The sequence below is a fragment of the Lissotriton vulgaris genome, chromosome 7 (genome assembly GCF_964263255.1).
Source record: "Lissotriton vulgaris chromosome 7, aLisVul1.2, whole genome shotgun sequence".
NCBI lineage: Eukaryota > Metazoa > Chordata > Amphibia > Caudata > Salamandridae > Lissotriton > Lissotriton vulgaris.
In genome coordinates this window covers 614,335,781-614,355,438 of record NC_141695.1, presented here as the reverse complement: position 1 = coordinate 614,355,438, position 19,658 = coordinate 614,335,781, and the positions used below count along the sequence as shown (strand labels likewise).

Sequence of the window (19,658 nt, the reverse complement as noted above, 5' to 3'; positions counted from 1 at the left end):
CCCTTTTAAGTATGTGGAGTATAACGAAAAGAGAGATATGCTGTATAACTTTAAATGTTCAAGGCACTGTAGTAATGCCTGATTGGCACCTATAAAGTTGCACAAAGTCCCAAAATGATGACTAGCAGACATATTTGAAATACAGTAAAGCAATGGTGTCATCTAGCGGCAGCCAGGGCAAGGGACGAAACATGGTAAAAAAACTTTTAAGTTTTACTTTTAGATCGACCGTCGCATTTTAGAAACGCTTCCCCACGTCCGAGTGCTTTTACGTTCTATTATTAAAAGGGCCACTTACTTCAGAAAACATTTAAAGTGATGCGAATCATGGGCCATTTTTATTTCACTTTTGTTTAACCAATATTTATTTAATAGAGAACTTTCCTCCTCATCCCCACCCACCCACTCCCTTGTCTTGCACCTTGCTAACGTGAGGCGTGTGCTTCTACTAAATAGGCTATCCACAAACGGCCCATCTAAAAGAAAAAACAAGCACTTACAATGCAGCGGTTTCGCCTTTGCAAAAGTTAGAGCCATTGGCATTGTAAATGACAACATTTTTATTTATGTGTTGGTTTTGAAAACGGGTAAATAAATGGCATTGTCATTTACATTGCCAATAGCTTAATCTCTCGCAAATGTGAGACCTATTGTACCCTCCTGGACGAGCTCAGCAGACAGCAATTACTACCACACACACACACACACACCCAGAGCCACAGACACCCAGAGCCACACACACACACACAGAGCCACACACACACACATTTCTGAACTGTCCAGGCTTTCCAAACTAAGGGATGCCTTTTTTTGTTTCTTTAACACCAACTAATTAAAATTGAATACTGATATTCACAAAAATATATTTTTTCTGGGTGCTGGTAACCGCACAACCAAATTGTTTATATTTATACACAATCACTTTCCAGAATAAAATGGCAGCCTCCAAACTGGATACAAATAACAAGCTTTCGTATAAAACTTAAATTATGAAATAGATACAAGAACAAATTAAAATATATGGTATTTGGTGTGGAAACATAATGTAAGTTTAAAAAAATTTACAAAACAAGTAAAATAATATCCCAATATTGTAACCAGAAATAACATGCTAGATGTAAGTTAACTCCTACAATCTTCGTCCAGGTAGTGTTTGATAACAAGATACAGAATGTAATAGTGCAAGCCAAAATGCAACCCATATAACTCATACCAATTAGCGATATATATATATATATCTATATATATATATATATATATATATATATATATATATATATATATATATATAATATATATTCACTGAAAAAACCATAGGTTTCACACCAGTTATAGTTAGCTGGAAATTTTACTGACATAAAACCAATGAAATTCCACGTTATAGTTAGTTGGACTCACCATAACCTGCGCGTGTAATGCACTGCTGATGACATCACATATTACATCACTCATGACATGGTCAGTGACATCACTCATGACATCACTGATGACACCATCCAGTGAATGTGAGTCTTTCTGAAAAATAAATATGTTTTATATATGTTTATGTAAAGGTCGATTGAAGAATAAATGTTTAAATAAGTGTCTAAAAGGATATTTAAAAAAAAAAAATTAATTGGTTAACTGGCTTGTTAAGTGTATTTTAGTGAATACATATATTAGCGAGTAATGTTTAAATATTTAAATATATGTATCAGTGTTTCACTTTGTGTATAAGTGGCTGCATGGGTTGGTGAGTAGCTACATGTGTGTGTATATGGGTTATTAGATGTTTTTTTAGTATCAGTATGAGTGTCTGTATGGTTTGGTGGGGGTATTACTTAGCACATAGATGCATCAATGACTGACTTACTGTTTGTATGTGTTTTGAAGACAGCATATGTGCCGGACTGTATGGGTGGATGAGAGTGTATATATGTGTGTGTTAGTGAGTGAATGCCTGGCTCACTAGTGTCTTTATCAGTAACTACATATGTTTTAATCTCGTTTATGTGAGTATTGATATATATAAGTCAGTATATGTGAGAGTGAGAGATTGAAAGAGTTCCTGTTTAAATAAGTATGTGTTTCAATAAGTGATTGTTTAAGAGAGTAAGTATGTGTAAGTTTCCTTAGAAATAAAGTGGTAGTGTGTGTATATCTGTATATGTAAATAAGTGGATGTTTATTAGTTTATTTGCATGTGTGAGTATGTGTGTGAGTAACTTTTTGATGACTGTCGGTGTGTAACAGGATGTATAGGTGTATCACTACATATGATGAGTGAATATATGTATGAGTGACTATATAGAACTGTTGGTGAGTGAGTGAATGTGTATATAGATGGTGGAATTACTGAATTGGTTGCTGTAACTGGTATGGGTATCTCCACTTTTTTGAAAATGTTAGTTTCTATTTTTGAATATGTGTTTCAAGGGTTACTTTACAGTGAAAGGAGGTCTGTCACTCTGTCACAAGGACGGTGTCATCAGTGATGTCATGAGTGATGTCACTGACCATGTCATGAGTGATGTAATATGTGATGTCATCAGCAGTGCATTACACGCTCAAGTTATAGTGAGTCCAACTAACTATAATGTGGAATTTCATTGGTTTTATGTCAGTACAATTTCCAGCTAACTATAACTGGTGTGAAACCTATGTTTTTTTCAGTGAATTTAATAGGTTTTTCAAATGCTAATTCCTAACTGTAACTGGTGTGAAACCTATGGTTTTTTCAGTGAATTTCATAGGTTTATTAATAGCAAATTCCTAACTATAACTGGTGTGAAACCTATGGTTTTTTCAGTGAATTTCAAAGTTTTTTTTAATGCTAATTCCTAACTATAAGTCTCACTTTATAAGTAAGACTGTTACCGCTCTAGTTGTTCTTTAGAACACTTTGGTACAATCTGTCATTGGGCTATAGTTGGGCTACATCTGGCTGATATTTGGGCTACATTTGTATTTTTTTGTCTCTGGTGGCCATCTTTGGGCTACATTTGGGCTACATTTGGGCTACATTTGGGCTCTAACATATATATATAGCCCAATATATATTTTTTTTAAGTTAATTTTCTTAAAAACAACTGGAGCATATATCTGAGACATAGCAAAGGCACATCGGGCTACCAGTCCTTACAATTTTTCCCAATCTCTTTTTTTGTATGTATATATTTTTTTTTTGCCCTGGAGCGCTCCTGGTGCGCGCCCTGGAAAACGTAGTATTTTGAAGCGCCCCGGTGCGCGAACCGGGAAGCGTCCCGTTAGCGCCAATGTCGCGATCGAAAACAACATCGTGGCGCGTCGCGTAAGCGTGACGTATCGTGTAGCCGCGCGATGTGTCTTATGACGTGCTGCGTAAACGCACCCGGAAGCGCGGCACGGCGCAGCCCGGTGCGCGTAACGTAAGCGCGCCGGAGCGCGTAACGTAAGCGCCTCGGGTCATGTGACTTGAAAATAACACTTTTCATTGGTTCTCATCATTTTTTTTCTCCAAATAATGAATGCCCCCTCCTTTTTTCCTCATTCTTACTTTCTTCATTGAGAGAGCAAGAGCTATTTTTGAGCAAACAATGGCATCACTTGTTGCTGCAGCTGGTGCACCCCCACCACCAAGAAAAGAAGGTCCACCACCACAGTTTCTTGGAGGACAAGAAAAAGAGGAGGAGGAAGAGGAGGAGGATGAACAACCAAGGCGCTTCCTGCCTGAAGAACCAAGACAAAGGCACGTTAAAGTGCACTTTATTTGGCAATTCTTTTCTTTTCCTGAAGACCAGAAAAAGGTGAACGTCCCCAAAGTCACCCGTCTTATTTGTGACAAAGTTCTCTCCAGGGGCAATCCCAAAAAGAAATATTCTTTTGGTAATTTTACCATGATCCACCACATGGAGAGGTGGCATCTAAATAACTTAGCCCAGGCTGAAGTACAGGAACTTCGAAACAACCCACCCCCTGTGGCCAGCACTTCCTCTACTGTTCCCTCACTTTCTGGTCCTGAAGAACGCCAAATGGTGCCAAATATTCAGCAAAAATTTGGCAACCTCAAATTTGTTTGCATTTTCTGTGGCAAAACATTGTTATGGTGAACTTAGTGTCACCTTAATAAATAATGCTGTAGACAACCACCAATGCAGCAAGAAAAGAAAGCAGTAATTCTTTTCTTTTTTTTTTGCTCCTGTTGAGCCATTTCCAATTCCCTGTTTTTTGTTTGTTCCCTTAAAAAAAACCCAAAAAATATAAAATTGTTCAAAAATACAAAAATGTTCAGAAAAATAATTAAAAAAAATATAAAACAACAAAAAGAATTAAAAATAAGTTCTTTTCAGAGCTACCTCCCATCTATAAAATATTGCTAAAAATTTTAAACTCTGGCATTCTTTTTTCTCTTTTGTGCGCTTCCCGGTACGCTCCCCGGTGCGCGTGCCGGGCGCTCCCACCGCGACAATCTTAAAAAAAAAAAATGTTTTTGTCCCGCGGGGCCCTCTTATGCCCCCACATCAAACCTAGGGAGTCACCCCTTAAGGTCCTTTCCCCCTTTGTTTTGGCCACCTCTTGTGTCTCGATCCTACAGAGACACAAGATGGTGGACGCTCCGGACTGTTTCGAATGTTTACAGACACCCGAGAGCCAATCAGCTTTCTGTGCGCAAGTCGCGTAGCGCGCCCGGTGCGCGTACCGGGGCGCTGCCATAGATATATATATTTTTTTGAACCTAAATTACTCAAAATCCACTGGTGCACATATCTTGAGACATAGCAAAGGCACATCGGGCTACCAGTCCCTACAATTTTGCCAAGTTTGGTGGAAATCCATTCAGCCGTTCGGGCTAAAAGTGAAACCGACCGCCCTATGGAAATTAACATGGGGAAAACACGTTTTGGGACCCCCCCTTTTATCTCGGCCCCCGCTTGACGAATCCCCCCCACATTTTCAGGGAAGGAGCGGAGCGGGCCATTTTCTTGGAGAAATTCGCGAAGATTCGTCCACCGGCGCCAAAGATATTCCCAATAGAATGTTGCGGTGTTCCTATGGAAAGTAGATCCTAACTATAACTACCTACTGGCGACCGCCAGTAGGTTATATAGCCATGTCGTTAGACAAAACCTAAGGCACTGCAACGTAACATCACATGTGAGAATTGTTCATAATGCTCTTCATCGTGGCATTTGACTCGCCAGTGCTTAAAACTACAGGAAGGAATAGCATACATTTAAATAATGTCATTTAGGTCTGCATCTGCAACAAGAATTGCCTTACTAACCACTGTAATCATTGAAAACCGTTCAGACTCTAATAAATTACACAACATACGTTAGAGCAATTAATGTGACATGCAGATAAACCAACGTTGTGTTCTTTTGAAGGGGCTCTAAAAGATCAGATACAGGTAAGGAGTTTCGAAATTAAAACCGAAATGCAATACAATTTTAAATGGCAAATTTCAGATCCCAAGACCGCAATGCTGAAAACGACAACGGGTATAAGCAGCGTTCTATGCCGGGGAATGACGACAATATTACAAGGGTTAACTGGCCGTAAGGGAAGCATAAGTGCCCTACGGATGCAACACATACTGAAAGCGGACACTATACATTCCAAGCTAGATATTGCGGCATATGGTGGAAGTAGAGTGGGGCTGTGTGGACACATAAGGACACTGGAGTTCGGGTTTTTGATGGGAGGCAAAAACGGTGCACATGGGAAAGACTTCCGGACAACAGAAGGGTTCCGAAAGGCCAGAAGATACAATGAGGAGCAAAGGGTCGCAAAGAGACCGTGAAAAAGCAAAATGGCTTCAAGGAGCATGCAGTTTATGAAGAGTCAGAGAGCTCCCATAAAGGCCGCTTTGTTGATGTACAAGCACCCTAGATGAAATAATAGCAGGCCGCAACCAAACATGGTGTGAGCAACACTCCAATCAACAGCAGGAGGGGGGGGCAGGAACGGGCACACGGACAGCGTGAGGGGGGCGGGAACGGCCACACGGACAGCGGGAGGGGGGGCTGGAACGGGCACACGGACATCGGGAGGGGGGCGGGAACGGCCACACGGATAGCAGGAGGGGGGGCGGGAACGGGCACAAGGACAGCGGGGGAAAAAAAACCCCAAACACTCACCTGGACTTCTTCCGGCGGCGGACGGCCTGAAATGGGTGCCACAACGCTCCGGCATTTTCGAGATTCTGGGCGTGTTCTTGCTGTGGCGTCAAGATTAAATACCAAGATTTAAAAAAAGCAAGAAACGCCCCCGAATCGCGTCGTGATGGGGGAAAGAGTAACTGACACCCATCTCTTCCAATGGCTGGCCTCCATTTATGGAGCTAGCCAATGGAAGAGAGAGGCGGAACAAAGCCCCATACTATACATCAAATGATTTCGCCTGCGAGGCCGGGTCACCCCCTTGCCCCCTCACCTGCTCGCCTGCTGATCCTGCCTGCCGCCTCGCCTGCTGATCCTACCTGCCGCCTCGCCTGCTGTTCCTGTCTGCCGCACCGACTCCGTCGCCCCCCAGCACCCCCGAGCGGCCCAGCCACAGCTGAGCCGGCCGCTCGCCACTTTTTCCCGCCGCTGGCCCCCTGCGGCCCCGCCCACCACCGGCCCATTGGCCCAGCCGCTCGCCCAGCCCAGCAGACCCGCCCTCCCGTCCCCCTCTTAAGGGGAGAGCCTGGTAGCCGCGGGAGTGACCACTGTGCCTCTCGAGTCCGGGTCACCCCTTTGCCCCCTCACCTGCTCGCCTGCTGATCCTGCCTGCCGCCTTGCCTGCTGATCCTACCTGCTGCCTCGCCTGCTGTTCCTGTCTGCCGCCACCGACTCCGTCGCCCCCCTGCACCCCGAGCGGCCCAGCCACAGCTGAGCCGGCCGCTCGCCACTTTTTCCCGCCGCTGGCCCCCTGCGGCCCCGCCCACCACCGGCCCATTGGCCCAGCCGCTCGCCCAGCCCAGCAGACCCGCCCTCCCGTCCCCCTTCTTATGACGCCCCCTGAGCGACCGCGCAGCGGACGCGCGCAGCGGGAGCGCCGACTGAGCGCCGAAGGTGCGCCAAAGGTAAGCCTGTCTGCGCCCGTCCGCGTCCAGTGCCAGGACCCCTGGCCCCCGAGGACCCCAGCCCACCCGCCGGACGTACGACGCCGCCACCCTCAGCGCACTCAACACCGGCCGAATCCCGGGATGCTACCGAGCCACCCCGAGACGAACCCACGGACCCTTCAGCTGTCACGCCTGCAAGTTCTCCTGCATCCGGACCTGCCCCGCACCAGCACCCGCCAAGCCGATCACCAGCAGCAACCACCTCAAGTGCATCCTACTCAACACCTGCTCCGTCCACAGACACATCATCGAACTCTGGAACCTCCTCGACACCACAGATCCTGACGTCGCCTTCCTCACGGAAACCTGGATGAACGACTCCTCAGCGCCCGACATCGCCATACCAGAGGGCTACAAGATCACCCGAAGAGACCGAGGCAACCAGACGGGAGGAGGCATCGCCATCATCTACAGGGACACCATCCGCATCACGACCAACACCGACGACACCCTGACAACCGCCGAACACCTGCACTTCCAGATCCACACGGACCCCAGAACCACCCTCCGAGGCACCCTCATCTACCGACCGCCGGGACCACGCACACAATTCAGCGAAGACATCGCCGACTTCATCAGCCCGCACGCCCTCACATCCGCTGACTACATCCTCCTGGGGGACATCAACTTCCACCTGGAGAACAACAACGATCGCAACACCACCACCCTGCTTGACAACCTCGCCAACCTCGGACTCAAGCAGCTGGTGACCACCCCCACCCACCTCGCCGGACACACACTCGACAATGTCTTCTCATCCAGCAAGGACATCGTCTTCAGCCACGCCACCGGACTCCACTGGACGGACCACAGCTGCGTGCACTTCACTTTCAGAAGATCCACGATCCACCACCAACAGCAACAGGTTGCTCGAAGAAACTGGAACAAGATCACAGCAGACCAGCTCGCCGCATCCCTGAGCCAGCACCCTCCCGCCAGCTCAGCGAACCCTAGCCAGGCCGCCGACAACCTCACAAAGTGGATCAGCAACTGCGCAGACGACCTCGCCCCACTGAGGACCCCACCTAGCAGACCCGGCAGCAAGAAGGCCCCATGGTTCACCGACTAACTCAAGAGCTCCAAGAAGAACTGCCGAGCCCTCGAGAAAGCCTGGAGAAGGGAGCCAACACCGGACAACATGACCACCCTCAAGCTCGCCACCCGGAAGCACCATCAACTGATCCGCGCCACCAAGAAAACAGCATTCAAGGACCGGCTGGAGGACAACGCACACAACTGCAAGGAACTTTTCAACATCGTGAAAGAGCTCTCCAACCCCAACGCCGGAAACAACGACATCACCCCGTCGCAAGACCTCTGCAACTCCCTCGCCTTCTACTTCCACAACAAGATCGTGGACATAAACAACAGCTTCAGCCCACAAACAACGCTCCCAACGACCGCACCAACGCCCCCCACCACCACCCTCAGCGCCTGGACCCAGATCAACACAGAAGACACCATCCGCACGATGAACTCTATCCACTCCGGATCCCCGACCGACCCGTGCCCCCACCACGTCTTCAACAAGGCCGACGCTGTCATCGCACCCCACCTGCACGACATCATCAACTCCTCCTTCGACACCGCCACCTTCCCTGAGAGCTGGAAGCACGCCGAACTCAGCGCTCTACTAAAGAAACCAACAGCGGACCCCACCAAACTCAAGAATTACCGCCCCATCTCGCTCCTCCCGTTCCCAGCCAAAGTCATCGAGAAGACCGTCAACAAGCAGCTGGCCGCCTTCCTCGAGACGAATGGATCCCTCGACCCCTCACAGTCTGGCTTCCGAGCCAACCACAGCACCGAGACCGCCCTCATCGCTGCCACCGATGACATCCGAGCCCTGCTGGACAACGTTGAAACAGCGGCCCTCATCCTCCTAGACCTCTCCGCGGCGTTCGACACTGTCTGCCACTGCACCCTAGTGCAGCGCCTCAGCAACACCGGAATCCAGGAGAAGGCACTGGAGTGGATCATCTCCTTCCTCGCTGGAAGGACACAGAGAGTCCGCCTACCACCGTTCAGATCTGCAGCCACGGAAGTCATCTGCGGCGTTCCTCAGGGCTCCTCGCTCAGCCCCACCTTCTTAAACGTCTACATGAGCCCCCTTGCGGCCATCGCACGCCAACACAACCTCAACATCATCTCCTACGCCGACGACACCCAGCTGATCCTCTCCCTGACCAACGACCCCGCCGCCGCCAGAACCAACCTCCACGAAGGGATGAAAGACGTAGCCGAGTGGATGACGACCAGCCGCCTGAAACTGAACTCAGACAAGACGGAAGTCCTCATCCTGGGCTCCTCGCCCTCCGCCTGGGACGACTCCTGGTAGCCCCCCGCCCTGGGCACCGCACCAAAACCGACAGACCACGCACGCAACCTGGGCTTCACCCTGGACTCCTCCCTCTCCATGACCAGACAAGTCAACGCTGTCTCGGCGTCCTGTTTTAACATCCTGCGCATGCTACGGAAGATCTTCCGGTGGATCCCCACCGAGACCAGGAAGACGGTCATCCAGGCCCTCGTCACCAGCTGACTGGACTACGGCAACGCCCTCTACGCCGGAACCACCGCCAAGCTCCAGAAGAGACTCCAGTGGATCCAGAACGCCTCAGCCAGACTCATCCTCGACATCCCCCGGAGCAGCCACATCTCCGGACATCTGAGAGACCTGCACTGGCTCCCCGTCAACAAGAGAATCACCTTCCGTCTCCTCACCCACGCACACAAAGCCCTACACGACCAAGGCCCGAGCTACCTCAACAACCGCCTCAACTTCTACGCTCCCAAACGCCACCTCCGATCGACCAACCACGCCCTCGCCGCCGTCCCCCGCATCCGAAGAGAGACAACAGGAGGAAGGTCCTTCTCCTACCTGGCCGCCAAGACCTGGAACACCCTCCCGACCGACCTTCGCCTGACCCAAGACCACCTCTCCTTCAGGAAGAAACTCAAGACCTGGCTGTTCGAGCAGTAGCAGCCCCCCCCCAAGCGCCTTGAGACCCTCCGGGTAAGTAGTGCGCTCTATAAATGCCTTGATTGATTGATTGATTGCTGCGCAGTGCTACGGCCAGGCGAAACCTAAAAAGGTGACCTGGGTCTCACCGTGGGAGGCTCAGCGCCCTCACTCCAGTCACTATATATGCACGGCCCATGCGACCACAACTCCTGCTTTTTCCAGGGCTGACCCTTTCCAAAGACAGCATCCGGGTCAAACTCGTTATTCTCAATCTCTTGAATTGATAATTTTTGTGGGAGGCCCTTTTTGCTCACATGTTTTCTGGTTGACTACCTTATAGCAGTGACAGCTGTGAATACATATACGCCTCATTGTCTTACTTGATTCTAGTCCGTTGCTAACTGGTTCTGAGAGCCCATAGACCAGGGAGACAGGAAACTGAGGGAAGTAAACTAACTATTAGATTTTGTAGACATTCTGGAGAAGATGAACTGCACGGGCAGCCTGGAAAAACATTATTCGAATCAGGTAGTGAGCTCTGCTCCTATGAATCCTTCGAAATCTATGCACCCCAGCGCTGTGCCCTGTGCCAAAACCCAACCTGCCGTCTTTGAGGCTGCCTATCTTTGACAAACTATATGTTATATCCTAGTCGGAAAGCCCATCACTTTTTTTAGGTTGAGCCTGGGCAGCGCATGCGCTGCTCGAATGTATGATTAAACAACTACCCCTTAAATATCGAATGTCTAAACCACGAAGGCTAAACAACGACCAAAGCCAAACAACTGTGTACTGAACCACGACTTACTTAAACACGAAAATTAATCTATTGACATATACTCTGAATCTACCACTACTTTCAAAACAACGTATTTTTGAAACATGATCCAAAAAATGCTAATAATTTAAACAACACTTCTTTTAAAAATTTTTTTTTATAAATTATCTTGTGCCTCTACTGTTCCAGACTGTCCCAGGGAGTTAAGCTGAAGTAATGTATTGCTGCAAATCAGCCCATATCAAAGAAAACTAAGTAATGCTTATGCCACGACTATTGCTAATTGTGTTGCCTCTTTCCGAGATTTCTTATCTTGGGAATTGGGTTATTACTTCCGCTGGTCACTATAATTGATATTTGTTAATTGTGTGCTGTCAAAATAAGTGAGATTTTTTATTATTAACCGTGCCGTTTCAAGTTACATCCAGCAACGAGATGTCAGTATTCCCAAAATTACTGTACAAGTACTGTTCATTTACATCTAGTAACATCTGCTTTTAATTAGTCCAGGTAAATTGTTTGCAGTAAGTAGTGGATTTAAATTCAAGTTATTGAAAACTGGACATACTTTTAAACCTCCTACCCTTATCACATACTTTAAATAAATACCGATGGATCATTAATTTTCAACTGTAGTGCTTGCTTTTATAAAGATGTTCTTATTTTAGTAAACATGATATTGTTTTCATTCTTTAATTAAACCAATTATACTATTATGATCTTTTGAAACCATTTACCATATTTCTGTACTTATAAATACACTTACCTCTGAAAATTCGTTGTAAATGAAGTAGTGGTTAAGGAGGTCGTGGTTCAGGTACAGGTCGTTGTTTAGGATTCGTTGTTCAGCTCACTCGTTGTTAGAATCGTTATTAAGGTCATTTCCCGCGCTGCTCTGGAGGCATGCTGTAGTCGAATATGGACTTTAAGCTCCGCCCACTCTCTACCCATATTTTTCATTGGCTTGTGCCATTGTCCTTTGTAAATGCTGGCTTCTGATTCATTAAAAGGCTTGCTAGCCCCTCCTTAGTACCGCCTTGTCTTCATTTGTAACCTCCCTTGAGGACTGGCCCTTTTACTTTTGTTGTTACAGGGTATGTCTTATTTAGTTTGTAAGCACTATTTTTTTTAATGAGTTTCTCCTGCTGCATGCACAACATGCTTTCCTGCAACATTCAGCGCGCCTTGCATGCTATCACTTTCCAAGCAGTCCGGGACAATGGCTGCCGCTTCTTGAATAGGTCTCGCATTTACAAGAGTTTGAGAGATTGACATTGTAAATAACGACCCCTTTTATTTGCGTTTCTTTTTTTAAAAGTTTATAATATTTATTCAAACTATCTTGCTCTGAAATGTAGTACACATGCCGCAATTAGAAAACAAAAGCATAATAAAAAACCTGTTAGCATGGTTAATAATACATATGAAATGAAAAGCCCTGTCATCGCAGAGTGCCCTAATCCCCCTCCCCTGCTACTAAAGCTAAATGATTATATGAAAGAACTCTGGGATTACCTGAGCCCCTGTACCTCAGCTTACACAGATGGACCTTTTATTTGTGTGTTAATTATCAAAACAGATAAATAAAAGGCATTGTCATTTACAATGCCAATACTTTAAACTCTCGCAAATGCAAAACCTATTTCATTGCAAATGCTTGCTAATCTTCCCAACACTGTGAAGAGCAGGTGATGTGACAAGCCCTAGGAGTAAATGTGTGCCCCTTAGACCTTCTGCTTTCTACAGACAACCCACCCTCACGGCGGTCTTTCTACTTATTTAGCCAGGATTAGTACATGTTACTGTGAATAAAACCTGATAAAACTCAGAGAACTATAAAAAAGAAAAGAAAAAAGTTAACAAAAGTACATAAAAACTTAAATACAATTCCAGAAAGAAAAAAATTAAAGTTTTCGTGAAATTTAAAAAAGATATTGAAGGAAAACAAAGCTAAAGAGATTAGGCTTGCAGTTGTTGGTTTTCTGTTTATACCATGACCAAAATGAGGAAACCGGAGCATAGGGGGGGAACAGATAGAGCACAGATTAATGTAGACATGAACAGTAGGAGGTTAAAAAAAGGGATTCTAAAGGGACAAAGACAAGAGGTGCAGGGGAGAAAAAGAAGCAATCGAGATGGACACATTGGGTGAGCAAAATGGGTGTTAAAGAAACATAAGAGGGAGAGCAATGGATGTTCTAAATGCCCCACCAAGTAACTCCATACAGTGGGGGAGTAGGAAAATGAAGAAATTTCGGGCTTAACCCTAGGCAAACAATTAATAAAATGAAGAGTACAAAAGAGAGAAATGGTGGTGTTTTTTTAGAAGAGGCTGAAAATGGAGGGAGGAGTAGAAATCCCATAAGTAGATATTTCATTATTACAACCAATAGAAGTAACAACTTGAAAAAAAATATTTAAAAATGAAAGCATTCTTCGGGTTGGTTTTGTGAACCTAGGGAATGGGAATGGAAATGGAAATGGATGTAAATTTGTAGAGCGCGAATTGCTGCTTGGGGGCTTCCAAGCGCTAAAAGATAACAAAGGCGACCTCTGTTTATAAATTTGTGAGAAACCCATTTCATTAAGTTGATTTTTTTCTAGAGATCGCATCGATTAATAGTTTTCTAATGGAAAAATAAAGGTTACAACATATGGAGGTGAGACAGATCTGTGCGTTTCATCTCAACTTTCATAATGCATTTTTTAAAAGCTGTGGCAGAAAGTCCTCTATTTGCCTCTTTTACCAAAACAGCCACCCATTAATTTCAAAGAAGGCTTACCCTAAGAATTAGCAGAACAAGAGCCTAGGCAGGGCATGCATGATTAACTGAGGTGACATATCACAAGTATAATATACAGTTCACTGCAATTAATAATTTCCACTTTTTATCCTATTGTTCTCTTGCCCATTACACATTTGCGCAGCTCAACCACAGTATCTATCACAACCTGTCATTTTTTACCACTCCTTTCTTTTCTGGGTAAGCTGCATGCCTGTTAGCCTTATACCAATTTTTGTCATCTTCACTTTTCCTGGTCTTTCTTTATCAGCATGCCTTGTCTGAGCTGTTTCTCTAGGTCGTTCAAGATGACTTTTCTATACAATGGCTTTTGTGTGTCCATCACTGTCTGAGCGTGTCTCTTCTGTTTGTCTCATTCCTCTCCCTGTCCTTTTGTCTCTTCTCTGTTGATTATTTGTTAGACTTCCCCTCATCCTTGTTTTTTTCCTTGGATGACAGGATGATGAGCACATTATTCTGGAGCCAGGAGACCTTTTTCCTCCATTCTCTCCCCCACCATCTCCAAGAGGGGAAATGAAGAAGGGTCCTGAAACTCCCCAGCAGCATCGACTCTTCCAAGTCCTGAAGACACCCATCCTCGACAGTGTCAGGTAGTGATATGTTGATCACATGCACAATGTGCAGGTAGCAATAAGATGGCAATGAGGTGTGTCGCCATTAATCATACAGCATCATGGCCTTATGGGTAATGAGGTGGGGGAATTTCTATCATCACAGTACGGCTTTATGGGCACACAAGGAAGTCATCCTCAGATTTCTCTTAACAAGGGGAGGAAGAAACCTTGACAGTCAATGGACAGTCAATGGACTGATTTCTTCAGTGAGTCAAGCAGTATTGTACCTCATACCCAAACGGGACAGGTTGACATCAGTAGTCATAAAACCAGATTGCCAGAATAGCATGCAGAGAAAATATCCTTTCAGTGACCATTTGCGGGATCCCAGACTAGAAATTTTTACTGAACATTTTAGGCATCAATTGGAATTTATCCCACTGAACTACATTGAAAAACGTTATTAATGGCAGAAAATTGCTGTTCAATTGATACACCATAAACAAACCGTTTCACTGAGGCCTTGTGTTCTCAAACACCATACCACCATTACAAAATAAGTAATATGGTAGACAGTGTTATGTCTTAAAAACATTTGTGAGCATTTCTGCCAAAGTATGGAGAGAATTACAGCTGCCCTACAAGCTGTCTTGCTGTATTCGCAGTCTTCTTTCCTCTTCTTTTCTCACTCTACTCTAGAAGCTTGGGGTCAGCATTTTGAGAATACCAGTGAGCTATTGAAGAGGAGAATAAAGCAAGTTTATCAGTGCTGCGCACTGCTTCATTTCATTCTGGCAGATATTGGATTACACAATTTGAACTTCATAGATGCATGTGAGATACTGAAGAGTTTCATTGTTCCTTGAAATCCATGAAGTACTCCTTCACAACTGGCCTGTGAATGCCTACTCTTTAGGCAGGGCAGGCAAGAGATTCTCCAAATTAAATCTTCATGTAACATTTTTTTTAGTTCTTCAAATCTCAGGCAGTGCAAACAATCTGTTGTAGGCTTACAGTTGGTCTAGAGCCAGCCCATTGGTTACCATTTGTTGGCTTTAATTTGACTCTTATTTGCTTACTTCTTATTCATGCCTTCCTGTTCTTTTGTTTTTCCCTCTTCCCTGAGCATAGCCTCCTTACGAATCTTTTGGTTGGTTGACTTGTAAACTTTCACTGCTCACATTTAAGAAACAACTTTTTCTTTTTCCTTCAGCTCTATGGGAGAGTGCATGTGTTTGCTAGTTCCCTCCCACATGTGCTGCTTCGCCTCTCAAATAACCCTCTCTCTCTGTGTTGCTCCCCACACATCTCAACTTGTCTGCAAAAGCACAGCAACAGGGATATTTTATCTGGGGTCCAGCTGGAAAGAAGATTTTAAAGGGAGTTTTTTGTTTTGTCTCCTGCATTCCTCTTTTTGTGTGAAAGCACAAGCTTTTACACTCAAAAGCTTTTGTTAGAAATGGGGTCTCCAGTTGGCAGATGTATGTTACCTGTCTAGGTAGGCACCCACACTCTAGTTAGGGTAAGTGTATTATATACCAAAGTTTAGCTATGCTCACCCTCTGGTGGCTTAGCACAGAGCAGTCAGGCTAAACTAAAGAGGCAATGTGCAAAGTATTTATACACACAGCACAAACCACACTCCATACACACACTTTATCTGAGTTAAACAAGACTAATATGACAGAAATCCAACACACACGTCAAGATATGAATTTTCAAAGATTAAATCAAAATTCAGTGCTCTAACTGGTGCTATCTGTTCGCACTTGACCAGACAAAAATCCAAAAGTTCAGTCCTACTGCGATGGAGCACGGTCTGGGTATAGGAATCACGCAGACTCCCTTACAGTAACTTGAATGCATCGGAAATCAAAGATGATGTGTCACGCGGAGGAGGTGAAGCATCACGGATGCAGATGACGTCTGTTCCTTAGGGCAGTGGAGTGTCGTCAAAGCTTTGCTGATCTGGGACAATGTGTTACGCATTGGAAGTGATGCGTCTGTTGCTGTGCGAGTCCTTAGTTACTTAATGTGATGCAGTGTTGATAATGCATCTGTGAGAACACAGAGCATAGATTCTTCGGTGTCGGAATTGACCCTCCGGAGAAAAGGCGATGCATTGATCGAGATTCACGCAGAGTTGAGACGGTGCATTATGGACATTAATGGTGCGTTGTCGAGACTCGCGCTGCGGTGGTTCTTCAGAGGCGCTGCAGTAAAGTCAGGGCTGCGTTGAAGTCAAAGTCATTGCATCACACACTCATTGAAAGGTTTCTATGGCTTCGGTGCAAGCAGAAGCGATGCGTCTGTTGTGCAAGGATGTGCCGGTTCCGAATTGAAGCTTTGGAGTCTATGCGTTGGTTTTTTGGTTGCAGCACCAAATCCACCTTCAAGGACCGAGGACTGGGTTTGGCACCACTTGGCAGATCAGGACTCAGCAGAAGAGCCCAGATGTTGGTAGCAAGATGGAAGTGAAGACTTTGATGTCCCTGAGACTTCCGCAACAGGAGGCAAGCTCAGTCAACCCCTTGGAGAACCTTAGAAAGCAGGATGTAAAGAGCAAAGTCCAGTCCTCTTACTCCCAGGCGAGAAGTAGCAGGCAGTGTCACATGGCTAGGTTAGGCCCGGGAAGAAACACTGCCATTTTTTATGTAAATGTTTCTAAAGTTGCCTTCTTTTTTCCACATGCTAACTTTTTTTTTTTTTGGACACGTTTATTTACGTTTACCACATTACACAGCTTCTGGCCTACAACCTCTGGGGCCGGCTGCCATCGTACTTTAGGTATTTCAGTCGATTTAGTACACAGCCCAGTAGCCGCCATCCCGGGGGCGCGGCGGCATCTCACTGTCACCCTTACGGGCGTGTCATTATCTCAATGCGAATTATAGAGGTCTAGTTTTATATTTTATAACGTTAAACAATAAAACCAACAAGAAGTTACCACATTCGGTCTATATTCTTCTAGAAACTGGTATGACTCCCCTACTTCGGTCTTAAATATCACGTATCTGTTTTATTAACGCAAGTCCAGGGCCCTGCAGTTCGCTGTTGTCCCTTCTTCTATGGTAGGTTACTACCCCGCTACCATCAATGCAACGGTCATGCCTCCCATCTTCCCCCCCCTCCTTACTTCTAGTGCCATGCCCAAGTTGGGTTCCTACTTCTACCTCCCCCTTCATTCTTACTAGTCATCTTCATCTTCCTCGTCTGATGTCAGTGCGTCTTCCTCTTCCAGTGATTCACATATATCCCCCCTGAACGTGTTCCATATCTTGTTCCACTTGCGCGGGCATGCTCTAATGGTGTAGATTGTTCTTTCTATTTGTTCTTTCTATTATCATGACCCTGTCCATGTTTGTGCACCATTGTGTTAGTGTTGGGGTGTTTGCCGCACCCCATTTCTGCGCTATGTCTCGTTTGGCGACTATCATACCTATCGTGGACCATTGTTGTCCGTGTCTGCTGCGGTCTGTGGGCTCCCATACATTAAGTAGGCATTTCCGTGGTTTGGGGGTCAGGGACATTCCTAATGTTTGTGATATAGTACGCATAACCTGTCTCCAGAACTCCTGGATGCGGGGGCAGTCCCATATGGTGTGAAACAGTGTCCCCTCCTCTCCCTCGCAGACAATACGGATGTTGTATTCTCTGTATTGTGTACAGCATTGTGCATGTATAGTATACCCTATGTAAGATTTTTAGTTGTACGAGTCGGAATTTCGCCGATATGCCCACTTCTTTGGGGGCTGCCAACGCTTCGTTCCATTCGGACTCGTCTAGTTCCCCTACATCCTCCACCCATTTAGCTTTCAGTGTTATCGTCGGGTCCAGTAAATTATTCATCAGTTTGCGATATGTGAGGGATGTCGCTCGCTCCTGCATAAAGTCTGTGAGTAGTCGGTCCTCCATGGGTGACGCCTCCGGGATTTTCGTGCCATTGGGAATGGCGGTTAGTAGGGCATGTCTCACCTGTATATATCTATACAGTTCCGTGGGCCCCAGCTCATATTGCTGTCGCAGCTGATCGAAGGGGATCACTGTATCTTTGTCCCACAAGTCGCCCACTGTGGACAGACCTATATTATCCCACAACGTGAAACCCTTACTACTCCTCAGGTTACCCAGGGCCTTCGTGTCCCACAGTGGGGTAAGTTTCGTGATTTTCCCTTTCCACCCCAGCTTTGCTTTAGCTTTATGCCATAATGACGCAGTAAGCTTTGTGGGTCCTGTGAGTGAGCGTACTTTCTTCTGATCTTAGAGTGGGGTCAGGATATTGTTGGTACCTAATTGTATTCTGTCCGCCCTATAGGCAGGGACTTCCTGAGGTACGTGTTAATGGATTTCAATTGGGCGGCCCAGTAGTAGAGTTGCAGATTCGGTAAAGCAATCCCTCCATCACACCATCCTCTATGCAGTTTGGCCTGTGCAATCCGTGCTGGGCGGTTGTTCCACATGAGGCCGGCTATTAATGCTGACCCCCTCCCAAAGTATCGTGTATCGACCGGGTACGGTGTATTTTCTAGGATATACAGAAATCGGAGCAGGAACATCATCTTGTAGAGTGCTGCTCTACCCAGCATCGTCAGTGGCAGCGCCACCCAGAATTTAACGTCTTGTTTCAGGCGTTCAAATGGCGGTGATAGGTTCTTTTGAAAGAATTCTGCTGGATCTTTCGTGACATGGACCCCCAGGTATCGGAAGGAGGATCCCGCCATTTTGAGAGGACAGGTTTCGCACAACATGGGGGTTGGGCCCTGTAGCACATATATTTCTGACTTGCTCCAGTTTAAAGTATACCCCGATACTTTACCCTGCTCATCACATAGCATCAATAGTGCTGGTATACCCCGCTCCGGATCAGTCAGGTACACCAGCATGTCATCTGCGTACAGTGACAGGTGGTTCTCCCATCCCTCTGTCCATGCAATTCCTTTCAGTAGTGGGGTGGAGCGTATTTGTGTCGCTAATGGTTCCAACGCGATTGCGAAAAGGTATGTCGATAGTGGGCAGCCTTGACGGGTACCTCGCCCTAGGAGGAATGTTCGAGAGATATGGCCATTTGCTACTACCTGTGCTACTGGCTCAGTGTATAACAGACGGATCCAGGCCACACATTTCGGCCCGATACCCATACGTTCCAGGACTTCGAACAGGTATGGCCACTCCACCATATCGAACGCCATTTTAGCGTCAAGTGCCAATATTACCGCCTTTTCCGACAATGTGTCTGCTCTAGCTAGTACGTTATGCACCCTCCGTAAGTTGAGGGCGCTATTCCTATGTGGCATAAAGCCTGATTGATCTGGGTGTATAAGGTGAGGTAGGTAGGCCATTAATCGGGTGGCAAGGAGTTTAGCTAATATTTTAATCTCGGCGTTGGGAAGGGAGATATGGCGATACGACGCACACTCTCCCGGCTCCTTTCCAGGTTTGGGGATTGTCACGATGGTTGCCACCCTCTGGTCCACTGGAAGTTTGGCCTTTT

General features: G+C 46.1%; 1 protein-coding gene across 3 annotated transcripts in view; it reads left to right on the top strand.

The window, feature by feature from the left end:
* Positions 1–19,658, top strand: part of TMEM94 (transmembrane protein 94) — a 734,938-nt gene that overhangs the window by 208,681 nt on the left and 506,599 nt on the right. For all 3 annotated transcript variants that reach the window (XM_086930762.1, XM_086930761.1, XM_086930760.1), the window contains exon 7: positions 14,052–14,203. In XM_086930762.1, coding sequence (XP_086786888.1) covers positions 14,052–14,203 — 152 coding nt within the window. The remainder of the gene's footprint in view (positions 1–14,051; positions 14,204–19,658) is intronic.